Source organism: Magallana gigas, chromosome 6 (genome assembly GCF_963853765.1).
Source record: "Magallana gigas chromosome 6, xbMagGiga1.1, whole genome shotgun sequence".
Taxonomy (NCBI): Eukaryota; Metazoa; Mollusca; class Bivalvia; order Ostreida; family Ostreidae; genus Magallana; species Magallana gigas.
The window spans coordinates 17,589,830-17,612,195 of NC_088858.1; the positions used below are offsets into that span (position 1 = coordinate 17,589,830).

Here is a 22,366-nt window from a genome sequence, read left to right on the forward strand (position 1 = left end):
GCTGACTTCCAAAAAGCGTTCGATTCAGTTGAATGGAACTTTTTAATAAAATCACTAGAAAAATTCAATTTTGGGAATAACTTTATTAAATGGATAAAAATTTTGTATACCAATCCAAATTTCTATATCAAAAATAATGGTTGGATTTCTAAAAAATGTAAAATGCACAGAGGAATACGACAAGGATGTCCCGTATCAGCAATACTATTTTTATTTGTAATGGAAATTCTAAATGAAAAAATTAATAGCTCAAATTCAATTCGAGGCTTTAGGTTAGAAAATATGGAAAAAGAAATAAAATGTATTCAACATGCCGATGATAGCACCTTTCCTTTAAGAGACATAACCTCTCTAGAAAAAGCAATCCAAATCATAGAAAATTTTGGAAATGTTTCAGGAACAAAATTAAATCTATCAAAAACTGAATGTATAGTATTGGGAGAACTTAGAAACATTCTTAATGAGGATACAACCATAAAAAATATCAAAATAAACATAAATACAGTAAAATGTCTAGGTATTTACATAGGACATAATAAAATAGAGTGTAATGAAAAAAACTGGCTATGAAAGCTGAGAGAGTTCGAAAAAATATTGGACTCATGGCGAACAAGAAAGCTAACTCTCTTCGGAAAATGTCAGATAATTAATTCTTTGATTATTTCTAAGCTTCTTTATGTCGCAACAATACTTGAAAACCCTGATCAAACTATATTTAAACAAGTAAACAAAATTATTTTCTCGTTTCTATGGGGGAAAAGAGAAAGAATAAAGCGTAAAACTCTAATAAGACATATATCAGATGGAGGGATTGGTATCACCGACTTTGAAACTAAGGTCAAAGCTTTAAAAGCATCATGGGTTTCAAAACTTATTCATTCTAACAATGATTTAAATCAACTCTTGAACGCTTGTATAGAAAGATATACATGTAATTTAGATATTTCTTATCTATTAAACACTAATATTACAAACGCACAAGACCTAAATATCAAATACCTCCCACATTTTTATAAGGAAGTAATATGCGCTTTTAATGAATGTAAAAACACTGATCGAGAGAATATCCAGTTTCAGAATATATGGTTCAATAGAAATATAACGTATAAAGGAAAAACAGTCTTTTTTCCAAATTGGATTAAAAGCGGTTTTAAGTACGTGAATGATTTATTCAATTCAAATGGATTCAAACCAATAAACGAAATCAAAGAGAGTCTGATATCTACAAACAATTACCTATGTGAATATATAACTCTAAAAAGTGCCCTTAAGAAATATGCCGCTAAAATTAACTTACAGAATATAACACATAATAGAAGTACAAAGTTGTTTTTCAATTTTCATGGATATTTCGAACATGTCGAAGGAAAAAAATCTAATTTTTTTTACCACATCTTATTACAAAAAAACTCAAAAGAGCCTAGAATGGAAAATTTTTGGTCCAAACTTTTTTGTATTGATGACCGTCAAATGTGGGGTAATATCTACCAAGAAAAAGTGAAAAAGATTTTTGATAAAAATGTATCAGAATTTAATTACAAATTAATACACAATATTTTATCTTGTAATAAATGTGTAAGTAAATGGAAAGAAAATTTTGACAAAAACTGTCTGAACTGTAATGTAGAAGAAGACATTAAACATCTAATTTTTGATTGTTGTATATCTAACCCCATTTGGAAGAAAGTATCTGATATCTTAAATATAAATGTTACATGGAAAGTTATTGTTATTGGTTTTCCAGCATATTGCAACAAAAACACGTTTATCTTTAATAATGTTGTATCTTTTGTAGCTTATAAAATGTACAAATATAAAATGAAATGTAGAGTTTTGAACGACATTGTAACATATAATGGTTTATTATGTTTTTTGAAAAGTGCACTGACACAGTTTTATATGACAGTTAAATCAGCAAAAAGCATTATGTTTAAGTTTGATATTCTTAATAGATTGAATGAAAAATTGTAATTATATTTCAAATTATGTTTGTCTAAAGGTGACCTGGCCTTTAGATTATTAAACTGGTAGGGGGAGTCTCTGGACACTTATTCTGATTTCCCCTACACATATCTACCAGAAAAATACTTTGCTGTTACATGTATTAGCTATATCTATGTACAAATCGAAATATTATGCTTATAGTTGAAAATTTACTTGTAAATGAATGCCATTGTGAAAAATATAACTCTAAAGGTGACCAGACCTTTAGATTATAAAACTGGTAGGGGGATTTTCTGGACACTAATACTGTTATCCCCCTACGCATCTAACAGAGAAATATACTGTTACATAAACCTGCTAATTACTTATGTACAAATCTAAATATATGTTTGATATCTATATATTTTTCATGTAACAACCTGGTTATTTTTTTTCCTTCTGTCTTTGCTGTATTAATGACATACTTAGCATGAAACATTTCATGTGCGGAAATTTACTTGTAAATGAATATTTTCCTCCTTTTTTTCGTGCAAAATTGTAATACAAAAGAATTTCCAAAAGTTTGTTGTACTAAGCCTCTGCGCAGGCCCACTACCTTCTGTTTTGTTACATATATATGATTGAATAAATGTGTGAAAAAAGAAAAAAAAAAATTGACTGAATGGCAGAGATTCATCATGTGTGGTTTATAGTTGCACTTTCAATGAAATGAGAATTTAGTTATAATCAGTACAAAACCAATGATTCCTTCCTGTATACACCTGTCTGTCTTCCTTGATTATCTCCTCTCTCATTCTTAGTTTACAACTTTATTTGTTCCTTTAATTCGAAGCTACAGTGAAAGACTATTTTCGTAAAATAAAAAAAAGTTTGTTTCAAAATAACAATATATACCAATCCCTAAATACAGTAAATCCAACATGGCTCGTGTTTTATCTTCTTGTGGTTTCAATAATTGGAGTTTTTCTCGTCTGTTCTCTGCATCTCTAGGGTACTATTCACCTTTGTTGAGTTGTAAATCGCAAAGCGTTAACGGTTTTCGCCAAATCGATTCCAGTGTTTTGGAGGTCTGCGATAATTGTTCCACTTTGTCTGCACCTTGCTCACTATCGCCAAATCTGTCAAATTCTGTCGTCCACTCGGTAAATGTTTGAAAAACTAGTTGGTGTTATCTCCGGGAGACAAGTATCCTTCTTGTATTACTGACATACTACAGCAGGCCAAAGAATACTCTAGATGTCTATCATACCGATATTTAAAAACTGTCTGGCTGACAAATGATCAATGTCTATGTTCGATTTACATTAAAATCATTTTTCTCTTTACCCATTTATGTAAAAAAAAATTTCAAACAGCAGTCTTAAAATAGTTATGCAAGCGTCACAGGGCTCTCCAGTTTTCCAGTTTCTTTGTATACTTGTAAACCAACTTTCAAAAGGAACAATATAGACTCTTTTGCGAATGACCGATATAATTATAGTTTTTTGCACCCACGCGTTTAGATTTCATAACATATATATTTTGTATTTAACAAATACTTCATGTATTATATATCATTATATGTTTGGTCTACGAAAGTATATCGGGTCGTTAAAGTTCATATATATAAGGCAAGTCGCAGCAGATTTTTCAGCGTTTCATTACTGCGTTATTCACCTGCGTAATCAGATAAATAAATGAAACACATCATCTTTGCCATGAAAATGAAAGCGAAAAAAAATCTGTATTGAAAGAAAAGAGTGAACTATTGAAATGTGAAAGGAAAAACCTCAAGGCTCCAAAAGTCGAAGTAAAATACAATTTATTCCTGACAACGACATTTAAAAAACTGCGCAATAAACTAGTGTATTAGATAGTGCTTTGAATCATTAACATGCAATTAAGCATATTAACCCAAAAGCAAAGCAAAAAACCATGGTATGGATTTTAGAATAGAGTATGACTGCGTCATACTTCAACGGCATTCAGGTGAAATATTGTTAATGCCAACATCTGAACTCTTTGTCTCTTCATTAAATGATGTTTGAGTCATTTGAATTTCCCAAGCATAGCACAAAAACAGATAGATATATATGGAATGGCAAGTAATAAGAATACCCTGGGTGTTTTAGGACAATTGCAGGATATTAGAAACAAGCTGCGGGTATTTCAGACTATATTAAAATCCGGTGCTTTAACAGTCAGACATTCGCACACGATTAAGCGTTAGAAAAGTATGCTTTGCAAACAATGGTTTTCAACACGCATGCATGGTTGCTACTGTCTGAAGTCATGGTGGAGCATTTTCTCTATTTTAGGTTTGGATACTAGGTGATGCAAACCGATTTGATAAAGTTTAATACAATCCGTGATTTCATATACATTTCGACACGATAAAAAAATCATACAAAACCAATGCACTGTGTTGCGATAGAAATGCATTGTATATAGTCGCGAAATCCTTCACGATCGGGTCAGTACGACTGCACCCTGACGCATTTTTGCACACAATTATTTAGCATAATCATTAATGATCTTCATCGCAACAAATCGTGGAAAATCGCATTGCGTTCGACGTAATGTGGTAATTAACTATGTGCTTTATCTGATAAAAGATTTTATAAGGTACATTTTTTATTCTTTTAGCTGGACCAACAATATTTATTAAATGTATATTCACAAAAGGATTATGTTTACACTTGATATTATTTTAATAAGATCGCATTTTAAATTTTATATGAAAAGGATGTTTTTTTTTTTTGTTTTTTTTTTTTTAGAAATAAACAAAAACAGAGATAACTAGCTGTCGATATCAGTGATATAGTGACATAGTGTGAAGTTATTATTTGGACCATATGGTTATACGAAGTTGTTTGTTGTACTCTATATTTCTTTGCATTTTCACCCGTTCCAGCGTTTCACGGTTGAATACTTAATAAATTGAAGCCAATGAATGTTCGACAATAAATCATAGAAAACTGCCCCAGCCCTACTGATATGTCGTTGTTTTACAAGAAATCGAAGTGAAACAGCTTTCAAGACTAGCAATACCATTCTTTTCTGTGTTATTACTCTCTTGTTGGGATAAAAATGCATCATTCAATAACGCATGCAATGTGATTTGTCAATTTTGAGCATCTTATTTATAATTATTGTGCGTCTGAGATTATTTTACTATTGATCTCTAATCATAGCTACTTAAATTAGTTTACAGCGAGAAAGGTTATATCTTCCAATTGGTTGAAGCATTAAAGTGGTTCTTTAATTAGTTAAAAACCAGTTAAATTATAGAATGAGCAGCAACTGGAAGCATGCCTAGTGATTCTCTCTCTATTTTGAAAGGAAACCAGTTTTCCTACAAATACTTCGTCAATTGATTCTTGTATTAACTATTAAAGGATTAGATTAACCTGCACATATCTTCACAACACAATGCTATATAGATAGCACACTTGACAACAACAAATAATCTTTAATGGTAAAGTCATCTTTATAGTTATTACTTATTACAATTATAATGAAAATTTACTTTCAATCTATTTTCATAAAATATACATGCTATGTAAAAGTTTTATAACTATTTTAGCTCAGTAAAATAACGTTAAAAAATGTAGATGTAACTTTTTTCGTCTTTTTGTAACCTGACGATATACCAGTGCCAAGCGCTCTTTTAATAGTAGTTTTCACACCGCGTCAACAGTTCTCCCTGTAAGAATTCACAAACATTAAAAAAATGAAGATAGTGTTTTGTAAAGTCCATTAGCCCTGAAAATTTGAGCAAAAACCGTTCAGAAATGAGCACGATATGAAGCCTCAAAGTTCGCGTCTAGGAAGAAAAAAAAAAAAAAGAAAAATAAGAATAATCTTAACCCGCACAATAATAGAAAGGTCTTCCGTTGGAAACGGAAGACCTTAAATACATGACATTAGGGCTTGTGATGTGTTAACTTGGTAATCTATTCACTTATTCTGAGTACATGATGTACTTGCTTATTTAAAAAATGTACAATGTATTCTCTGTTGTCTCAAAATCGGTCATTGAACACTTATATATATTCGCAGTGTTTGTTGAAGAATTGATCTACAAAATCAAATGGTCATCAAATTAAAAAAAACCTGTTATTGATAAAAGTAAGGCCCGCTGTGCTCGAAATTATGCATATTCTCAAAACAATGACTTAACGAAATAGCGAAAATCTACGAACATTTAAATCAGTGAATATTAATGAAATCACGGTGAGTACTATTGTTGACTTTTCTACACGGTCTCATTGACAAAGGAAAAAAAATCGATAAAAAAAAATTCAAACGGGTGATTGACTATAAATAGAAAGGTGGGTGTCTGATGATTAAACAACAACAAAAAATATATCAAATTATCCCTTGGCATCTATAAAGCATAAATACCGACTTTTGAGTAGATTTATGAAAGGACAGATCTTGCACAAATTTGATTTGACGAGGAGTACAAAGAGATTATACTTTATAGTCGGCCAAGTGTCTTTTTTTATATATATATTTTCTGTCTAACTACACATGAACTCGACTGTCATTCCCTCTATACATTTGAATACGATACAAAAAAAAATGCAATTAGTCTTTAAATATTAGAATAACGAATTCCCATCCTATACCTATTGGCTATGGCAATTAGTCCAACTTCAAACATTTGTCATGTTAGCGAAGGTTTTGACTGTCGGGTATATCGCTTCGAAAGACTTGCAACTCTGTTTTACTCATTATGTAAATTATCTATTTAATCCGCAGCGGCTTAACTGGTTTATTTTATCATGATTTTGAGGCAAACTTACTGCATGAACATACATAGTGTAGGAACGTGCGCACTTTACATACTATAAAGTACAAAACGATATTTCACAATTGGTTGATTGTAGATTAATTATTTTCATTCATAATAACAAAATCATATGACTGATACTGAATCCAGCGCGCTTAGACGTTCCCAGGTATGAGAGAGAGAGAGAGAGAGAGAGAGAGAGAGAGAGAGAGAGAGAGAGAGAGAGAGAGAGAGAGAAATGGTACATTTCCGTTCGACTTTAATCTCTTTAACAACTTTCGTCTTTTTAAAATGAAGTACTATCTTCAAATAGTTCAATGTTTATGCTCATAGTGGTTTTGCTACCATTAAATGATTTTCAAGACCTACAAATCTATGGCGTAAAGAATACAGAAGCAAGACGTGAACCAAATCTATGTGTTAGTGTGATCAGACCATCTGACATGTTGAATTTGCCAGACATAGTAATGAGAAACCAATAAATAAATCACACCCGAATTCTCTCCTGAATTGATCAATTAGTTTTATAAGCTACAGAGAGAGAGAGAGAGAGAGAGAGAGAGAGAGAGAGAGAGAATGCAAAATTAAAAAAAATCTAAAGCATGTGACAAATTTCAATGTTTTATGTTTAACATAACGATGAACAACAGACATGCAATAAACATACACTAAACAGTAATTTTTGCCATTGATGACAATTCATTAGGAAAATACGTTCGATGTTATGTTATCTACGTGTATCTTGTCGATTGAATCTAACAGTTTCTCAAAAAAAACCGAAATAAAGTCCTTTAGAAATCGTCTCTCAATCAGGTGGAGAAAAAACCATAAAACACCCACAGGGGATTACTGTAAACAGCTAATAAACAAATTACTACCCACTGACAGCGTTAAATTGATATTTTCGTCTCTAAAACTCTTTGAACTTCAGTCAAATGCATAGAGTACATGCATTTGTTTGAGGAAAAATAATGACAGTCTGTCGTACATGCTTTAAACAAAGAGTATTCCTAGCAGACATTGAAATATAACACATCAAGGACAATATTCGGCAGTGTTCGAATTACAATATTTTTGGATACACACGCAAGTAGTTGAAACATTGTTCGATAACAATACAATACATACAATAAATATAAAAGCACCAACCATTAACAAACATTGTTTGAGCTGAGTTAGTTTACGAATCGTCAAAATGGTTACAACACCATTTCAGAGAGAGAGAGAGAGAGAGAGAGAGAGAGAGAGAGAGAGAGAGAGAGAGAGAGAGAGAGAGAGAGAGAGAGAGAGAGAGAGAGAGAGAGAGTAAATTAAGAACATATTTCATGATTAAAAAAAGCCCTTATTAATCCTACAAAAACGAAATTCTTATCAAATGTTGCTCTGAAAATATTCGTGTAATTCACTAATTCTCAAGTAATTGAAACCTCCTTAATCCGTTTTGGATTCATCAAGGGCAAGTAATCTCTTAATCACAGACAGACGGGTAATTCACAGCAACCCGCTTTGTTTTAACTTGGTTCCAGAGTCATCATCGTTTTCTTTTGAATTCAGGTTCGAGTTATTGTACGTGGTAAATCCATTTGAACTTTTCTGAATCTTTTTCAAATTCCGCCCCAGTATGGTGGCCATTTCCCGTCTGAAATTGTTATTCAGCCAGCCGTAGAAGAATGGGTTAATACAAGACGAGCTCATGGCAATGATTTTCAATAACAAGTCTACAAGTTTGTAAGACGCGCCAAGGGTTTGGAATAAATCTGGACTGAAGTACAAAGTGATGCTGAAGATTTGGAATGGTAACCAGGTTAATGTGAACAGAATGGTGATAGAGACAAGAATCCTTGTTATATGATAATTCCGTTTGGTTTCCTTGCGCTTCACTGGTCTTCTTTTAAGGACCTTGTATATTTGGAAATACAGAACAGATATCAAAGTTTTGGGTATTACGAATTGAAAAGCAAAGCCAAAGATTGTATATAATCTGCTCGCTTTCTCTTCCCACACTTCCAAACAGAAGGGCCGGTATATTTGCTCATCAATGAAAGGTCGCATGTCATACTCGGCAATTTTCAGTTCGGTATGCACAATGGCGGGAACGGTAAACGTCATCGCAAATAAGATAATAATGATAACAATGCACACAGCTTGTCTCTGGTTAATCTTCTTCCGAAAAGGAAATACGATGACGATGTATCGCTCAATGGCAATCATTAACATAGCATACGTGGAGACGAACACGGGCATTGTGAACATCGGGATGATGATCCGACACAACACTGGTCCAAATTTCCAAAAGTCGGTGATCCCGTAATGAAGTTGGAATGGTAAATTAAACGCACAAAGCATGATATCGGAGAGAGCAAGGGTACAGATGAAGATGTTAGTAACAGTGTGAATCTGCTTGTTGATTATGATCACAATGACAATAGCGAGGTTCTCAAAGAATCCGAAAAAAATCACGACGGCAAAAAGAAGAATGAACGTAATTTTCCAAGGCTGTTCCCGAAGAAGATTGGGCATTGACAAATCCACATCAGACCTATCATAGTTGATGAAAGAACTGTAGTTCAGGTTCAGTAGACTCGCAGCAAAAGAGTCGTTCATTTTCTTTAAGTACCTCTTGCTCAGTGGTTTCTTTCTGTTTTCAAATGACGAGGTACTGTGTGACTATAAAAGCAAGAAACTGAAATTTGATAAAGTAATAAAGTGAGAAAAGTATCAATAAAAATGCTGAAGCCTTTGAAAAAAAAAATGTTTTGACTTTTTAATTTCAAATGGACAGAATGGATAGGTTATTGTTTAACTATAAACAATAAGAAATTGAAATGTAATAATAAAATGAAAAAAAAATTGACATCATATATATGCTTAACGCTTTTTTTTTAAAACAAGTACAGTTATGCTCAATTTAATTTCACATGGATAATGTATTGTGTAACAATAAAAATATAAAAATTGCAATATGATAAGGAAGTGAAAAGAATATTGATAAAATGCAAAAGTTAAATAATGTTACGATCTTACATTAAAAAAAAAACCCCGACTGAATTATATGATTTAAAAGTACATGCAAAGAAAAGTGTCACTAATGGAGGAAAAAAAGAAGATATTTACCTGTTACGATCTGCCCAATTACTCCATTCCTCCCCTCTGGTTTTTTGTTAGTATAAATGTAACTTTATGCTCCACGCTTATAAAATGATTTCAAGATCTTTCAGCACGGTAATTCATTTCCCTTTTCAGATTACGCGAAGGAATCAATCGAACTCCCATCTAATGGATCTTTTTCACTCGTGGCTGCAGTGCACTTTTCCCCCCGTAAAACCTGCTAATCAAAATGCAATTGATATTTATGTTTTTGTGTATAGCAGCTATAGCTCAACTAAACCCACATAGAGTCAAAAGTTAAAAAACCAATTAGATTTAAAAATGAGTTTCGCAAAAACTATATCTTAATTAAACCCAACCACTTTACATAAATACGTAAGTGATTATGGACATTTATAAGTCAACATTCATTGCGGTAATAAGACAAATGTTGCTATTTACCTGATCTTGCACAAGAACACTGGACTGCAGGCGCTTCTAACCCAATTCTTTAAACTACGTGAATGATGTAGGCGGCCTGAAACAAGGGGCGAAACTCTGCTACAGCGAATCGTAAGTTCACACTACATGGCATCGATTTTTTTCAGAATAAAAGTTATTAGCCATGGTAATAATATTTCTACCTTGAAAACTACAGGAGTTTATATAAAAACCGCAGATAACTAATTTTAATTACCCTTGAGACATTTTTTTTTATTTGCATTGACGTAAACATCCTTAATAACTATAATTTGGCATGTCAGAAACAATTACAGACGCTCTCATTTACATGTAGAATGCATTGAAAATTTTATCTACAACGGAAATGCACGTGATAGTTTAACCTGCATAAAAATTGAGGTCATGAACGAATGTAAAGTTTTGAATTATTTTGTAAGGAATGTAAATAGCTTTATAATGGAATTCACGCTTTCCAAAAGTTTTGTCCCTTTCTTGTCATAGGATATGAAGTTTTGATTTTTTTCATTTGACATAGCAAATTCATAGCAAATTATATTTCAGTCTTGTTCGTTTCTGTATGAATTACAATCAATTTTCTTACCGATATAAAAGAAAAAATAGCAGAGTGAATGTAAACGTTGATCTTAAATAAACAACAAAGTAAAGAAAACAGTTTCCCGATTGGTAAGGAAATCTATTTATATACTGAGGTATCCAAGAGAATCACCTAGTATAAAAAAAGATTTTGAATCCACCGAAAAGAAATCCATGTCATGCTTATTATTGTTAGAAACGTATATCTGCTACAAATGTCCAAATCAAGATTTTCATAGCCTTTTATGAACCTTTATGCATGTATCTTAGTAAAAAAATCCTTGAACAGACACACAAAATAAATTATAAAAGAACTGAAAAATTATCTCATATATTTAATGGGTATTTAGAGGTAATCAAGAAAAGCTTAGAATGGGAGGTGATGAAAAAATATGGAATTCATATGAACAATTTTGATAAGTGATTGAACTTAAAATTCGTTAGGTTTTCACACAAGTTAGCAATCTTATTCAATTTATTTGAAGAATGTTTAGTGTTCATTTGCCTTCAAAACATTTCGTGGCCATCTGATAAGATAAAATTTATGACAACATGAATTTATTTTATGAAAAACCTACAATATCTGATCTCTTGTATCAAAAGTTAAAACAGATTTGTATGTGCAGATGTGATGTGTAAACAAGAATTCGTTTTGAATCTTTTAAAATCTGTAAAATCATAACAAGAATCAGAAGTAACACTATTTAATGGTATATAATTAAACATTTATCAAAAAAAAAGTTTAACATGCAGTTAAGAATGAAATAAAAAAAATCAAGAGAAGAAGAAGCAATATGTTCAGAAGAATTGTTGTGATGTCGTTTTTTCTTCTACTATGTCACTTCTAGCTCAAGTGGAAATCTTTTAAATTTTTAATTAATTTTGAAATGCCATGTAGAGTTCATATTAACATAAATGCATTTTACCCTTAATAGGGAGGATAAAATGTAAATAGACCATAGTATATTTTCATACATAATAGCCTATTTCACAGATGATCAGTATTAATTATCCTTAAGTTCATGATTTCACTTTACAAATGATTAAGACCCAATTTAAAAAAACGTTTACATTACTTTAACCAATTATCATAAACTGTCTTTAATGGCTAAAATGTAAAGTAACGTCTTATTGAGACAGCATGCTATTATGAACGCTTATAAACTTCAAATATCTTTCATGTGTTTCTTTCCAATGCTTTTTATGAAAACTGTAAGAATACATGCATCAATGTTCATTTTCAGACAGAATTCTTCTTCAGCTAGTTTTGTTACGTCATCCTGCGTGAGTTGACATATTTGTGCTCTGACACACGACAGGATAGTTTTTGTATTGAGGAAAAAGCGTGTATGTCTAAATAGATACTTTTGTGCATTGGAGAAGAGACTCGAGAGACTCCAGTCCTTGCACGCTAAATAGAGAAACCATGCCAAGGTCTGTCTCTTTCCATCATAATATTGGATGAAACTCGTGTTAAGAATCTAGACAGGAAACTAGGCTATGTAAATCTTAGTGTAAGGTTTCTCAACATTGATAATCACAAGGTACTTTTCGTGACAGATCGACCAAGTTTGAGATTTACATGCCTTTGGGGTTACTTTATCGAAAGATGGGCTTGGCTTAACTACGCATATCAGAATTAAATTCTGCTGTACTCTTTTCTACTATGTTTTAAACAAGTACATATATGAAAATGATATCAAGTTAGCCGTTGAAACAAATATCGTGCCATCCACGAAAAATGCTATATATGCATGTCATATCAGGCCTGGTACATGTTAGAATTAAGGAATAAGGAATCATTCTTTGAGTACTATGAGGTGATAATTTTGGTCGGGGCGTGATCAAATCTATCATAAAGCCCGAAGGGCCTTATGATAGATTTGATCACGCCCCGACCAAAATTATCACCTCATAATATTCAAAGAATGATTCCTTATTTCTTACATATATATATAATTTTAAACCATCGTACGATTAAATATTAAAACATAAATAAGCAAACCCCGCTGGCGCCTCAATTTGGCGTCATTTGAAGTTATGGGTTATATAGTACAAAATCGATAGTAGTGTTATCACAGGCACAGACACTGGAAAATGTAAATATGAATTGATCATTACAACATTTCACAATTTATTAAACAAAGGAAAGTAAATAGAAAAAATAGCTTTATTTCTGTTATTTCTGTTTTGATACAAACAATTCTCCTTATCTTAGTCTTTCTTTCATGATGTTTTATGCATTAAATTGCAGTTTTGTAAATTAAGCACATGGCTCAGTGGTCATGGATGTTAGGCCAGTAGCCCAAAGGTGTCCCATTCTGGAGGAGTCCATAACTTTCATCCGCAAAGCATAAGATAAGCACCTGCTTTATCCGCCTTCATGGATCGGAGAAATATTTAGCTTATGTAAATCAAGACTAATATTCACTAAACAGTAATTGTTGGTACATGTTAAGCGATTTGTGAACTTGAAGCAATGTAGGAACCCTACGTTGAGCGGTTTCAATATGCACCCAGCTTGGGCAACCAATGTATGTCAGAAGGCTAAGATATCACCAGCCACCTCATTCATTAGAATTAACTGATATAAAACAGCCCTACCATTAAAAGTCTTGAACTTTAGTCAAATATATCTAAGCGTTGCAGGTAATAGTAGTTTATTCGTTAGAGTCCGGAATTCTTTCTTTTACAACAAATAAATTTTGTTTTGCAGGAGAGAAAAGTTCATAGGCTCACGTGACAATAGCTTAATAAACTAAGGCGAATAATGCTTTAAATGTATTTCAACATGAAGACATTCGGGCGTTGAATGGAAGACAGACTCCCTCCTTCTTTGATATCACGATCCAGATTCTTATAAAATTAATTTCCTTTTTCATCATAGTGATAAATACTTTACGATTGTGCCTTCGGTGGTTTTCCCCTTAAATGAACGTTAAGACCAAAAACGGATTATTGGAGAATAAGAAGAACAGATAACATTTCTCTAAGGCGTCTTTACGGCAGCTCATAGAACATGTTTCTTGAAGCGTAATAAAACTTTTTAGTAGCGTTAGATGATACATGTATATTGCAGAAGCGATCTTGCCGATAAAGCACCTTCCAAACTTTCATCAGTGAAATCCTTTTATCATGAAATATTTTATCTATCGAACCTTGTCCAACATAGTGCTCTTTCTTTTTCTCCTCCCATGTTAAACCAAAGTTGTTGAATTTTTTGTTTTTACAATTGAAGAAACTTTAGCAACAAACACATCTAGGAATGATATTTTACAACTCAAAATCATAAAAAAGTTCATATATAAGTCATGTTTATATCAAAATAACCTCTCATAAACACACCCTTAACTTATTAGTATCAATTTCATATTGCACGAAAAAATAAAAGGTGATAGCAAAGCCACTGACATGAATTATCAATAATGGTAATATAACACCCTGAAAATCTCCATTTACTGTTTTCACAGTTATAATTTCCGCTACTCGTCAAAAGTAATAAGCCACCAGACCAATCGGACTAATCGTTTCTTCTTATTATTATATCTCATTATTTATGTGTTTACTCAGATAGACAGTCTAGTCCCCGTGATGTTTTGATCCTAATGTACTTGAAATATCTCTTACATGTAAGGCCAGACGACACGTTCCTCAAGCTTCTGATGAAAACATTTTCAACGGACTGATAATATACCAAATAAACTAATTATTATCATTTATGACAATTTTTTCATAATATATTAAACCATGAAAAGCCAATGCTTTAAAATGCTCTTTCCCCATATTTATTACGTATTCCAATGCAACGGGGCATATAGCAACAGTTAAATGTTGTTTAGCTTGCTCGCTTGTTAAGACTGTCAAACTGTAATTTTAATGATTTTTGAAATCAATTTAACAAGGTTTGTGTTATGAAGCGTCACTCGTGAAAACCATAAGTTTGTGTCAAAGATATATATACTTTCACTAATCCTTGACAAATCGGGCGAGTGTCCAAAATAATAAAACGATTTCAGACAGATTTATGTCAAATGGAAGTAGGTGAGAAAGCAGTTATGACACTGAGGGAAAGCGTAAATAACGGTACAACACAGTTCCATTTTGACTGAACGAAACGCAAATTTTAGACTCAAAACATATTTATAATTTTTAGCGATTTTATGTTTTTTTCTCCATTTTTGGGAGTTGATTTTAATCAACTCTCCTATGCAGTTACTCTGACAAACCGAAAGTGAAACAGTGTTTGGACCAAAGCACAAATCATCGCCGCTGACATGACTTAGTTCTTGAAAATAATTAATGAATTCGATATAATGTATGCCAAAGCATTGTTTTTCAAGGAAACTCATTTATAATTACCTTGAAAATAGTCAGATTTTAAATGGTACGAACATTACAGATATTGTTTGTGGTCGAATGTATTCTTACGCCAGAGTTTAATGCAGTCTCGTTCAACTCGACGCTCGGCTGTCTCCGTAAATCTCCGACAAGCAGAGAGTCTTTCTTGCTTGTCGGACATTAACGGCGATAGGCGAGCTTTGGTTGAACGAGAATAGAGTTCAACATTGCTAGGATCCATAAATTTTCCAGAAATATTTCTATCACTGATACATAGTTTGGTTGAATTAATTCTATCTTTAAATATTACTTGACATGATTCATATGGTTTTATTTCAACATTCTTTCGTCGAAAAAGTCCGAAAATTCGTATTATAAAAATGTGCGTAATTCAAATACAGATTGAATCCTACCTGTACTTGTTATGCAAAATAATAAATCATTGATTTAGAATAAATAAACATCGATATAATTAACTCCCGTCAGATCTTCGGTACTTTGATTTGAATTTATAGATATCTAAATAATTAAAACAGTTATAATTGCGATTCATTGATCCACTTTTGCAATTTAAAAGAATCAACCAAATCTTGACACCTCTAAGAAATATCAAGCTATACAGGTTTAAGCTTTTATGTATTATATTTACATTTTTATAATCATTGAAGAATGATAATAAGTACTGTATTTGTGTGGTACTTGATATGAAAACTAAATCAAAATTGTTAAATTACGGTACATAACATCAAAATGTTCGAAGTTGGTGAGAATTTTTCAACAATATGAGATATTAAAAAAAATAAAAAAATAAAAAGAGTCATTCGTCATTCTCAGTACACGCTCGTGAAACTTATAAAACATTTTATGCACTTTTGAAATAATAAATGTGTGCCCGTTAAAGCAATCTTTTTGGGTTTAGGTCTTCAAGCAATGAAGTTAAATGCTGCTTTTGTTTCTAAATACCAGTCAGGCATTGAAGAGGCTACATACAAGCACATAGAGTGGTGAATAGTGCAAAACCCTCGAAAATGGCAAAATATAGCATGATCATTTTACACGGAATCAACTAATGGTAGGGGGAATGACCAAGATGAAAGATATCTTTAATTGGATGAATGCATGAATTACAACGTGGTCTAAACGAATCAATCAGATTCCTTTGTTAAACATTGACCTAGTGCCCATACTGTCCGGGATTTACCCTAATCCCAAACGAGGCTAATCCTGCCATGTGATTTGAAAATGAGGTCTTTGTGAACTTGGCCATTGAGAGTTGTCAATAGGACCATGATATGGTGATACAGTCTCTAAATAATCCGCAGTTCGCTATTAATTGCCAGTGATATCGCACTTAAAACCGATTAATTGGTATGCATAATATTAAGATTTGCGGAAAAGTAGATCTTCTGATAGAGGTTTCAGATTACGCCTTAGTAATAGGAAACCAGATTCAAAGCCGAACAGATCCGAAATCCGTTCAACGCCTTTTCATGTTCGACTTACAAGTTAGGCGTGGGTTTATAAATTTCATTGTTTTACACTAAAGTGTTCATATTTTTGATAACCATCAAATAAGACCACCTGGTGACTCTTATCTCTAAAGTAAATTCAGAATATAATCAGGTAACGCTTCTCCCTGTCATTTTGTCGGCATCCCGTCTCAAGACAAGACAATGAGAACAGACTATCAAGTTTACGACTTTTTAAAAATAGTTGCAAGTTTGCATAATTAAATAAAACAAAAATATAATGATTTTTTTAAATTCTTATTCAATGTCAAAAGTGACGTATATTCATAAAACCACCTGGGTATCTCTTGACCATTTTAGACTGAACCAAATAGATAATATACGAATCAATGATAAAAATAGAACATCTCTGATAGATGTCAGAATAATGAGAAGAGAGGACGTTGCATCAAACCATTTCTTTGTGGTTGGAGAACTCAGATATAAATCTAAACAAGAAGCCTAAAGGCCTTGATGGTCACCTGAGTTACCATAGACCTTTGATTGACATATCAGAGGGTGTCATTTTTTGCATTTTAAAATTTATTTTGGAGTCTTGAACCCTAATCCAAAACTCCTCCGGCTGTTATCCAAAATAACGCAGGACAAACAGCATATGATATCCGAGTGTCTCTGGTGGTAAAAAAAATCATGTTTACTATATATACCTATGCATGTGTATGTCAACCCCCCCCCCCCCCCCCCACCCCTCCCCCCACACACGCACACCCACATCAAAAGCCTTAACCCCTGCCTATGGGAATTTCACTTTTTAAAAAGAAGACATTATGAAAATAATAACAATGCATTTTGTTTATCGATCTCCATTGACATTGAAAATATATAAGAAAATATCAAAATCTGAACATTTGTCACCATATTACAACAGAAACCACAGAGAAAAGCGCAAAGGAGAACACCAATACTGACATAGAGAAGAGTCTTCGAAATATAATTGTCAGAGAAAGGACTGGAACAGTCAAAGGAAACAGAAAAATCGAAAAGAGATATCCGTGGCCTATGCTTCATAGGGAGTGTTACAGGCTTACGTCAAGTACTGAGTAAAGTTTGTATTATTTGATAACAAATACATGTTGAAAAAAACAACTCTTTTTCGAATTTATTTCCAATCCTGGTTTCAAATTTCGAATTTCAATATATGGTTTAGGCGCGTGGCTCTGGGGACTATAACACTAAAACGAATACACTTTTGAGCTCAGTCTCACTTTTACAAAAGAAATATAGCGGAAAGTAAGAGCGATATCAAAAGTAAGCTCGTCTAAGATTTACTGTCCAAGGATATGGATGGTGTTACATGCGATTTTATCGACATCTGGTATCAAATCCATATTTTGAAGTTGTAGTCAGCTAAAATGAAGTAGTACATCTCTGCATATGATTGAAAAATTGCCAAATAGTAAAACCCGGAGCCAGGAATAATGTTACCAATTAATTTGTTAAACATTTTAAAACAGTATCATCAAGGTCGAGCTGTCTGTTTTACTGACTGGAAGCAAATTTTTGGTGCAAGATCTTCCACGAGAGATAATAAATTTTATCTTCAACCAACTACTCTTTTTATCTCTTTGTTGTAAACATCATGTTTACTTCTCACTTGACTTCGTGTAGTATCTAACTGGCTTGGCTAATGAATTAAGAGCTATTGCAAACGATTCCAATATCAAAAGGTCGCTTATTCCACGAACATTCTTCATTATATGAACGTCACTGTAGCGATATCTTTGACTACCAAGGTGGACATTAATTTCCCAATAGTCTATTGAAAGCTGCGGCTGATTATCTCCTATACCCTTGAAAAACAGGAAAAATTTTAAGTACTTAACTTTATGAGCTCTAGGGGCAATCAATCAATTCTTTTGTTGCATGGACACTTAATGAGAATTTTATGTCTTTTTCAATTATAAAAAAAGCCTACAAGTACCTCTGGGGTAAAGGAAAAATAAATTCACAATGTTGTGTTAAATTATCACACAGGGATTTAGACATGGATTATCAATGATCGAAAGAAAGGGAAGAAACTGCTGTTTGGTCATTAAGTGATCGTAAGAATAAACCGAAATTTACTTGAAGATTGATCGATTAATTGTATTTATATCCATTTGTTCTTTATGTACTTTGTGAGCTAACTTTAAATACAACTACGATCGCAATGGTCAATTCACCTGAGAATTGAAATAACATTTCTCATCCGCTTTTAAATGTAAAAGCAGTTGATAGACAATGGAGATATATATTCTCTCGTATCTCCAATGATGCTTAAACGTATAAAAACGGTTTACAATTATAAAACCCACAGAAACTTGGTTTTTAAAACGAAATAGTTACACATAACATTTTTGTTTTGTATTTCATCAGAAGATGTTATTAAATCTAGGAGGATCTGTATATAATTTAATCTGAAATCTAATTTAATAGAATGTTTTCTTTGTCAAACAGTTTTGTTATTACAATCTACGTTTTCCATTTGCCTTTCCATTTAGCTTTCCAATAAAGAACTCTATCAAGTGTTAACGAGTACTCGCATGTTATGTTAGCTAGATTACATTTGGCTACTTCATTCGATTGAATGATTATAAATAGATTGAATACATCTTATAAAACGTTCCGCGATGCAGACACAGTTGTCCTTAATGCAAAATTGTTTGTTTTGAATGAATTGAGTTGGAAAAAAGCTTTTGCAGTTTACTTAATCGTGAGAAGCGGATTACAAGACATCATCTACAATTTGTATTTTGAAATTTACAAAATTAAAAGAATGTCAAGAGTAAACAAATTATACATATATATTATATTAGTGCACGAAAGACCGAGTCTCATAATAAACTTTCTAGGCATTCATATCCACGGCTTTGTGGTAACTAATTAATTACATATAAAATATACTGAACAATATTTGTCTGTTTGATACTTCACATTTTCCTCTTTCTTTGTTTTAATTAGGATCCATTAACGCATAGTAAATGATATTCTATAAATTGCATAATAATTATTAATATTTATACACATTAGTACTGAGTGCAATGAATAGTTTGCAAAGGATAATTGTGGTAAATAATACTAAAGATGAATTTTCTGCAAAGGATCTCTATTCATCTACATGTATATTCATGATGAGTCTAGAGTGAATTTTGACCCCATGGCCATGAATCATTTAACTTGTGTAAGATTGTTTATTCTTAGCTGACTAAGATATATCTTTTTTTTCCAAACATTTATTCAATCATATATATGTAACAAAACAGATGGTATATAGTGGGCCTGCGCAGAGGCTTAGTGCAACATACATTATGGAACTTTTTTGTACTACAGTTTAGTACGAAAAGAAAATATTTGAAGATTATTGTCATTATCATTTTGTGAACGGTGATTACCCTGAACAATTGCCCATAAAAGGACGAACTACGAACAAAGACCAGTTTTGAAAGCATAGGTCTAGTTGAATATGACATGCTTAACGCAGGGTCATATTTTTTTTTAGAGAACGATATAACGAATTTGTCGTGTAATAGGAATTAGTTTTCCGACCTAAACTAGATGATTTTTACAGATATCAAATGAAAATTTCTAAGAATAGTCAATATATTTAATCCCTTATTGCTTTCGATTGCTACTATTTTCTTAATGTTTCCATAATCTTGTCAATGCATTCACCAATGCGTGATGCTTGATCCTGATTGCATGAAAATAAGTCAGTTATAATTAAACAATGCTGTTTTGAGTTACACTTTTCAAATGTACTCCTGGGGCCTATGTAGGCGGGGATTATTTGCATTAAGGAAAAGGCAGATACAGATTCCAAAGATTATTGTATTGTGCATATATAAAATTCGCCATTCTGATGATAGCGGTGTAATATTTATTAGTTTGGATGTATCAACTTAAATCAAAATAGATATTTTTTGTCAGAACGAAAGCTATGAGAAGACACATTGCTTATTCAATCGTCGTATGGAAAACTGTTATCCTCTATCCAAAAGTTAATGTTTCCCCTTTCTTCCATGAGAAATAAAGCATTTCCAAACATGGTCACCTGGCAAGTATTGATGTATTATCTTTGTGAAATAAAAATTGTGTATTTAAATTCAAAATATTAACACAAACTGAGCAGTAAAAACAAACAATTTAACTATTTCCACAGTGTGCGAGATTCATTATTTTCCTTTAATCTATATTCGTTTCAAAGATGAACACAATTGGTAAAAAAAACCTTTTAGTTAAGACTATGAAAATGCATTACATTTTTTTCCTGACACATACAAATGCTCTCTATATGACCTACAATTAATAAGTAGTTGACTATGCTTACGCAAACAAATTGAGTATATTTTTAAGTTTTCTCAAAATAAGCAATTCGGTGTTTGTATTAATCATACATATCTTTTTGTGATGAAGCACTTCGATATTGACGAACTGCAATGTGTTAAAACTCTATTACAACGCATACCAGCGATTGCAAACAGTGCATTTCTGTACGTTATTATATTTGATATGCATTAATATGACAGCAATGGGAAAATGAAATCTTACTTAATCTTTAAAATAGATTTACGGTTGTATTTAGAAAATAATTTCCTCAGCTACATTGATTGTCCGCGAACAGTAAAGTCGCTTTGCAACACGGTGGCTTTAAAGTTCCTCTGATGGCGGGAAATCGTTAGGCTTGGACGACTTTTTACGTTTTGGCGAGTTTTCAACTAACTGTACTCCCAGTTGGGTTATTAACATATTAGAAATACGGCCAGGAGTCGTACATCTCGCTAAAATTGACAGGATACTGATTTTCAATATATTCTTCGACAGTGTGAAATGTCTTCTAGGGTAATTGGTCCGCTTTAATGCCTCTCACCAATCAAAGTTATTTGAATAGAAAGAACGAACTCTTAGTCATTGTACAAATTGATTAATTGTCTATGTCTGTGGAATGTGTTTACTTCTATTCATATTCAAATTGACTTATTCGAAAGGCGTTCAAGCGAGCAGCAATGTTTTGTGATTCAAAGGGATTTTAAATGATTTCAGTTAAAAAAATAAACAAAAACTTAAATTACGGCCATAAACTGATTATCACCCTTAATAGACAGTTAACTTCCAAGCTGTAAATATTGCAAGTTTATGTTGTTGTGTCAACGTACAAAATACTTCCAATTTTGTTCAACTTCTCATATACATGTTTATTAATGCATGCTTGTTGATTCCATTTACATAATAACTTAACCGTTTACACAGCTTTGTGTGCCTGTCTGGTATATGTATAAGCTTTATGTTTGCATGGGTAACTTTCTAAATACTAACTGGATACATGCATCTCAAAGAATAACCTGCATGTCCTCATGATCATGTACAGTAAATTGCATGCCTAAATTACATGTCTGCATGTACATTAAATTTGTTGTATGGTTAAAAACAATCTGTAAATAGCTTGTACTTGTATGTCTATATGAAGAAATTGAATGCTGAAATTAATTAGTTGCATGCATATACTAGTATATGTTTTCATATATTTGAAGCAGATTTACACACTCATCATATTTCTACGTGACTTATTTACATAACTGCATATATAGTACCATGCATTTTTAAATGGATGCCAACTTTATTTTCTGAATGCAACTTGCTTGTTTTATTCCCCATAAAT

At 32.3% G+C, this 22,366-nt stretch overlaps 1 protein-coding gene across 3 annotated transcripts; it reads right to left on the reverse strand.

Moving 5' to 3' along the window:
* Nucleotides 1–7,329: 7,329 nt before the first annotated feature.
* LOC136276504 (neuropeptide F receptor-like) lies at nt 7,330–10,366 on the reverse strand. 3 transcript variants are annotated; one of them, XM_066088673.1, is made up of 3 exons: nt 10,271–10,366; nt 9,836–10,049; nt 7,330–9,388 (listed from the first exon to the last, which is right to left on the reverse strand). In XM_066088673.1, exon 3 carries the CDS (start codon nt 9,323–9,325, stop codon nt 8,213–8,215), a length of 1,113 nt encoding a protein of 370 aa, XP_065944745.1. In that variant the 5' UTR covers nt 9,326–9,388; nt 9,836–10,049; nt 10,271–10,366; the 3' UTR covers nt 7,330–8,212. The 3 variants fall into 3 exon arrangements, with proteins under 3 accessions (XP_065944745.1, XP_065944747.1, XP_065944746.1); XM_066088675.1 differs by having other exon boundaries at nt 7,330–9,404; XM_066088674.1 differs by having other exon boundaries at nt 9,836–10,046; nt 10,271–10,364.
* Between the last annotated feature and the right edge of the window lie 12,000 nt (nt 10,367–22,366).

What these genes read in the sequence shown, in the direction of transcription:
- LOC136276504 (XM_066088673.1), bottom strand. Translation starts at nt 9,325, where the DNA reads ATGAACGACTCTTTTGCTGCGAGTCTACTGAACCTGAACTACAGTTCT.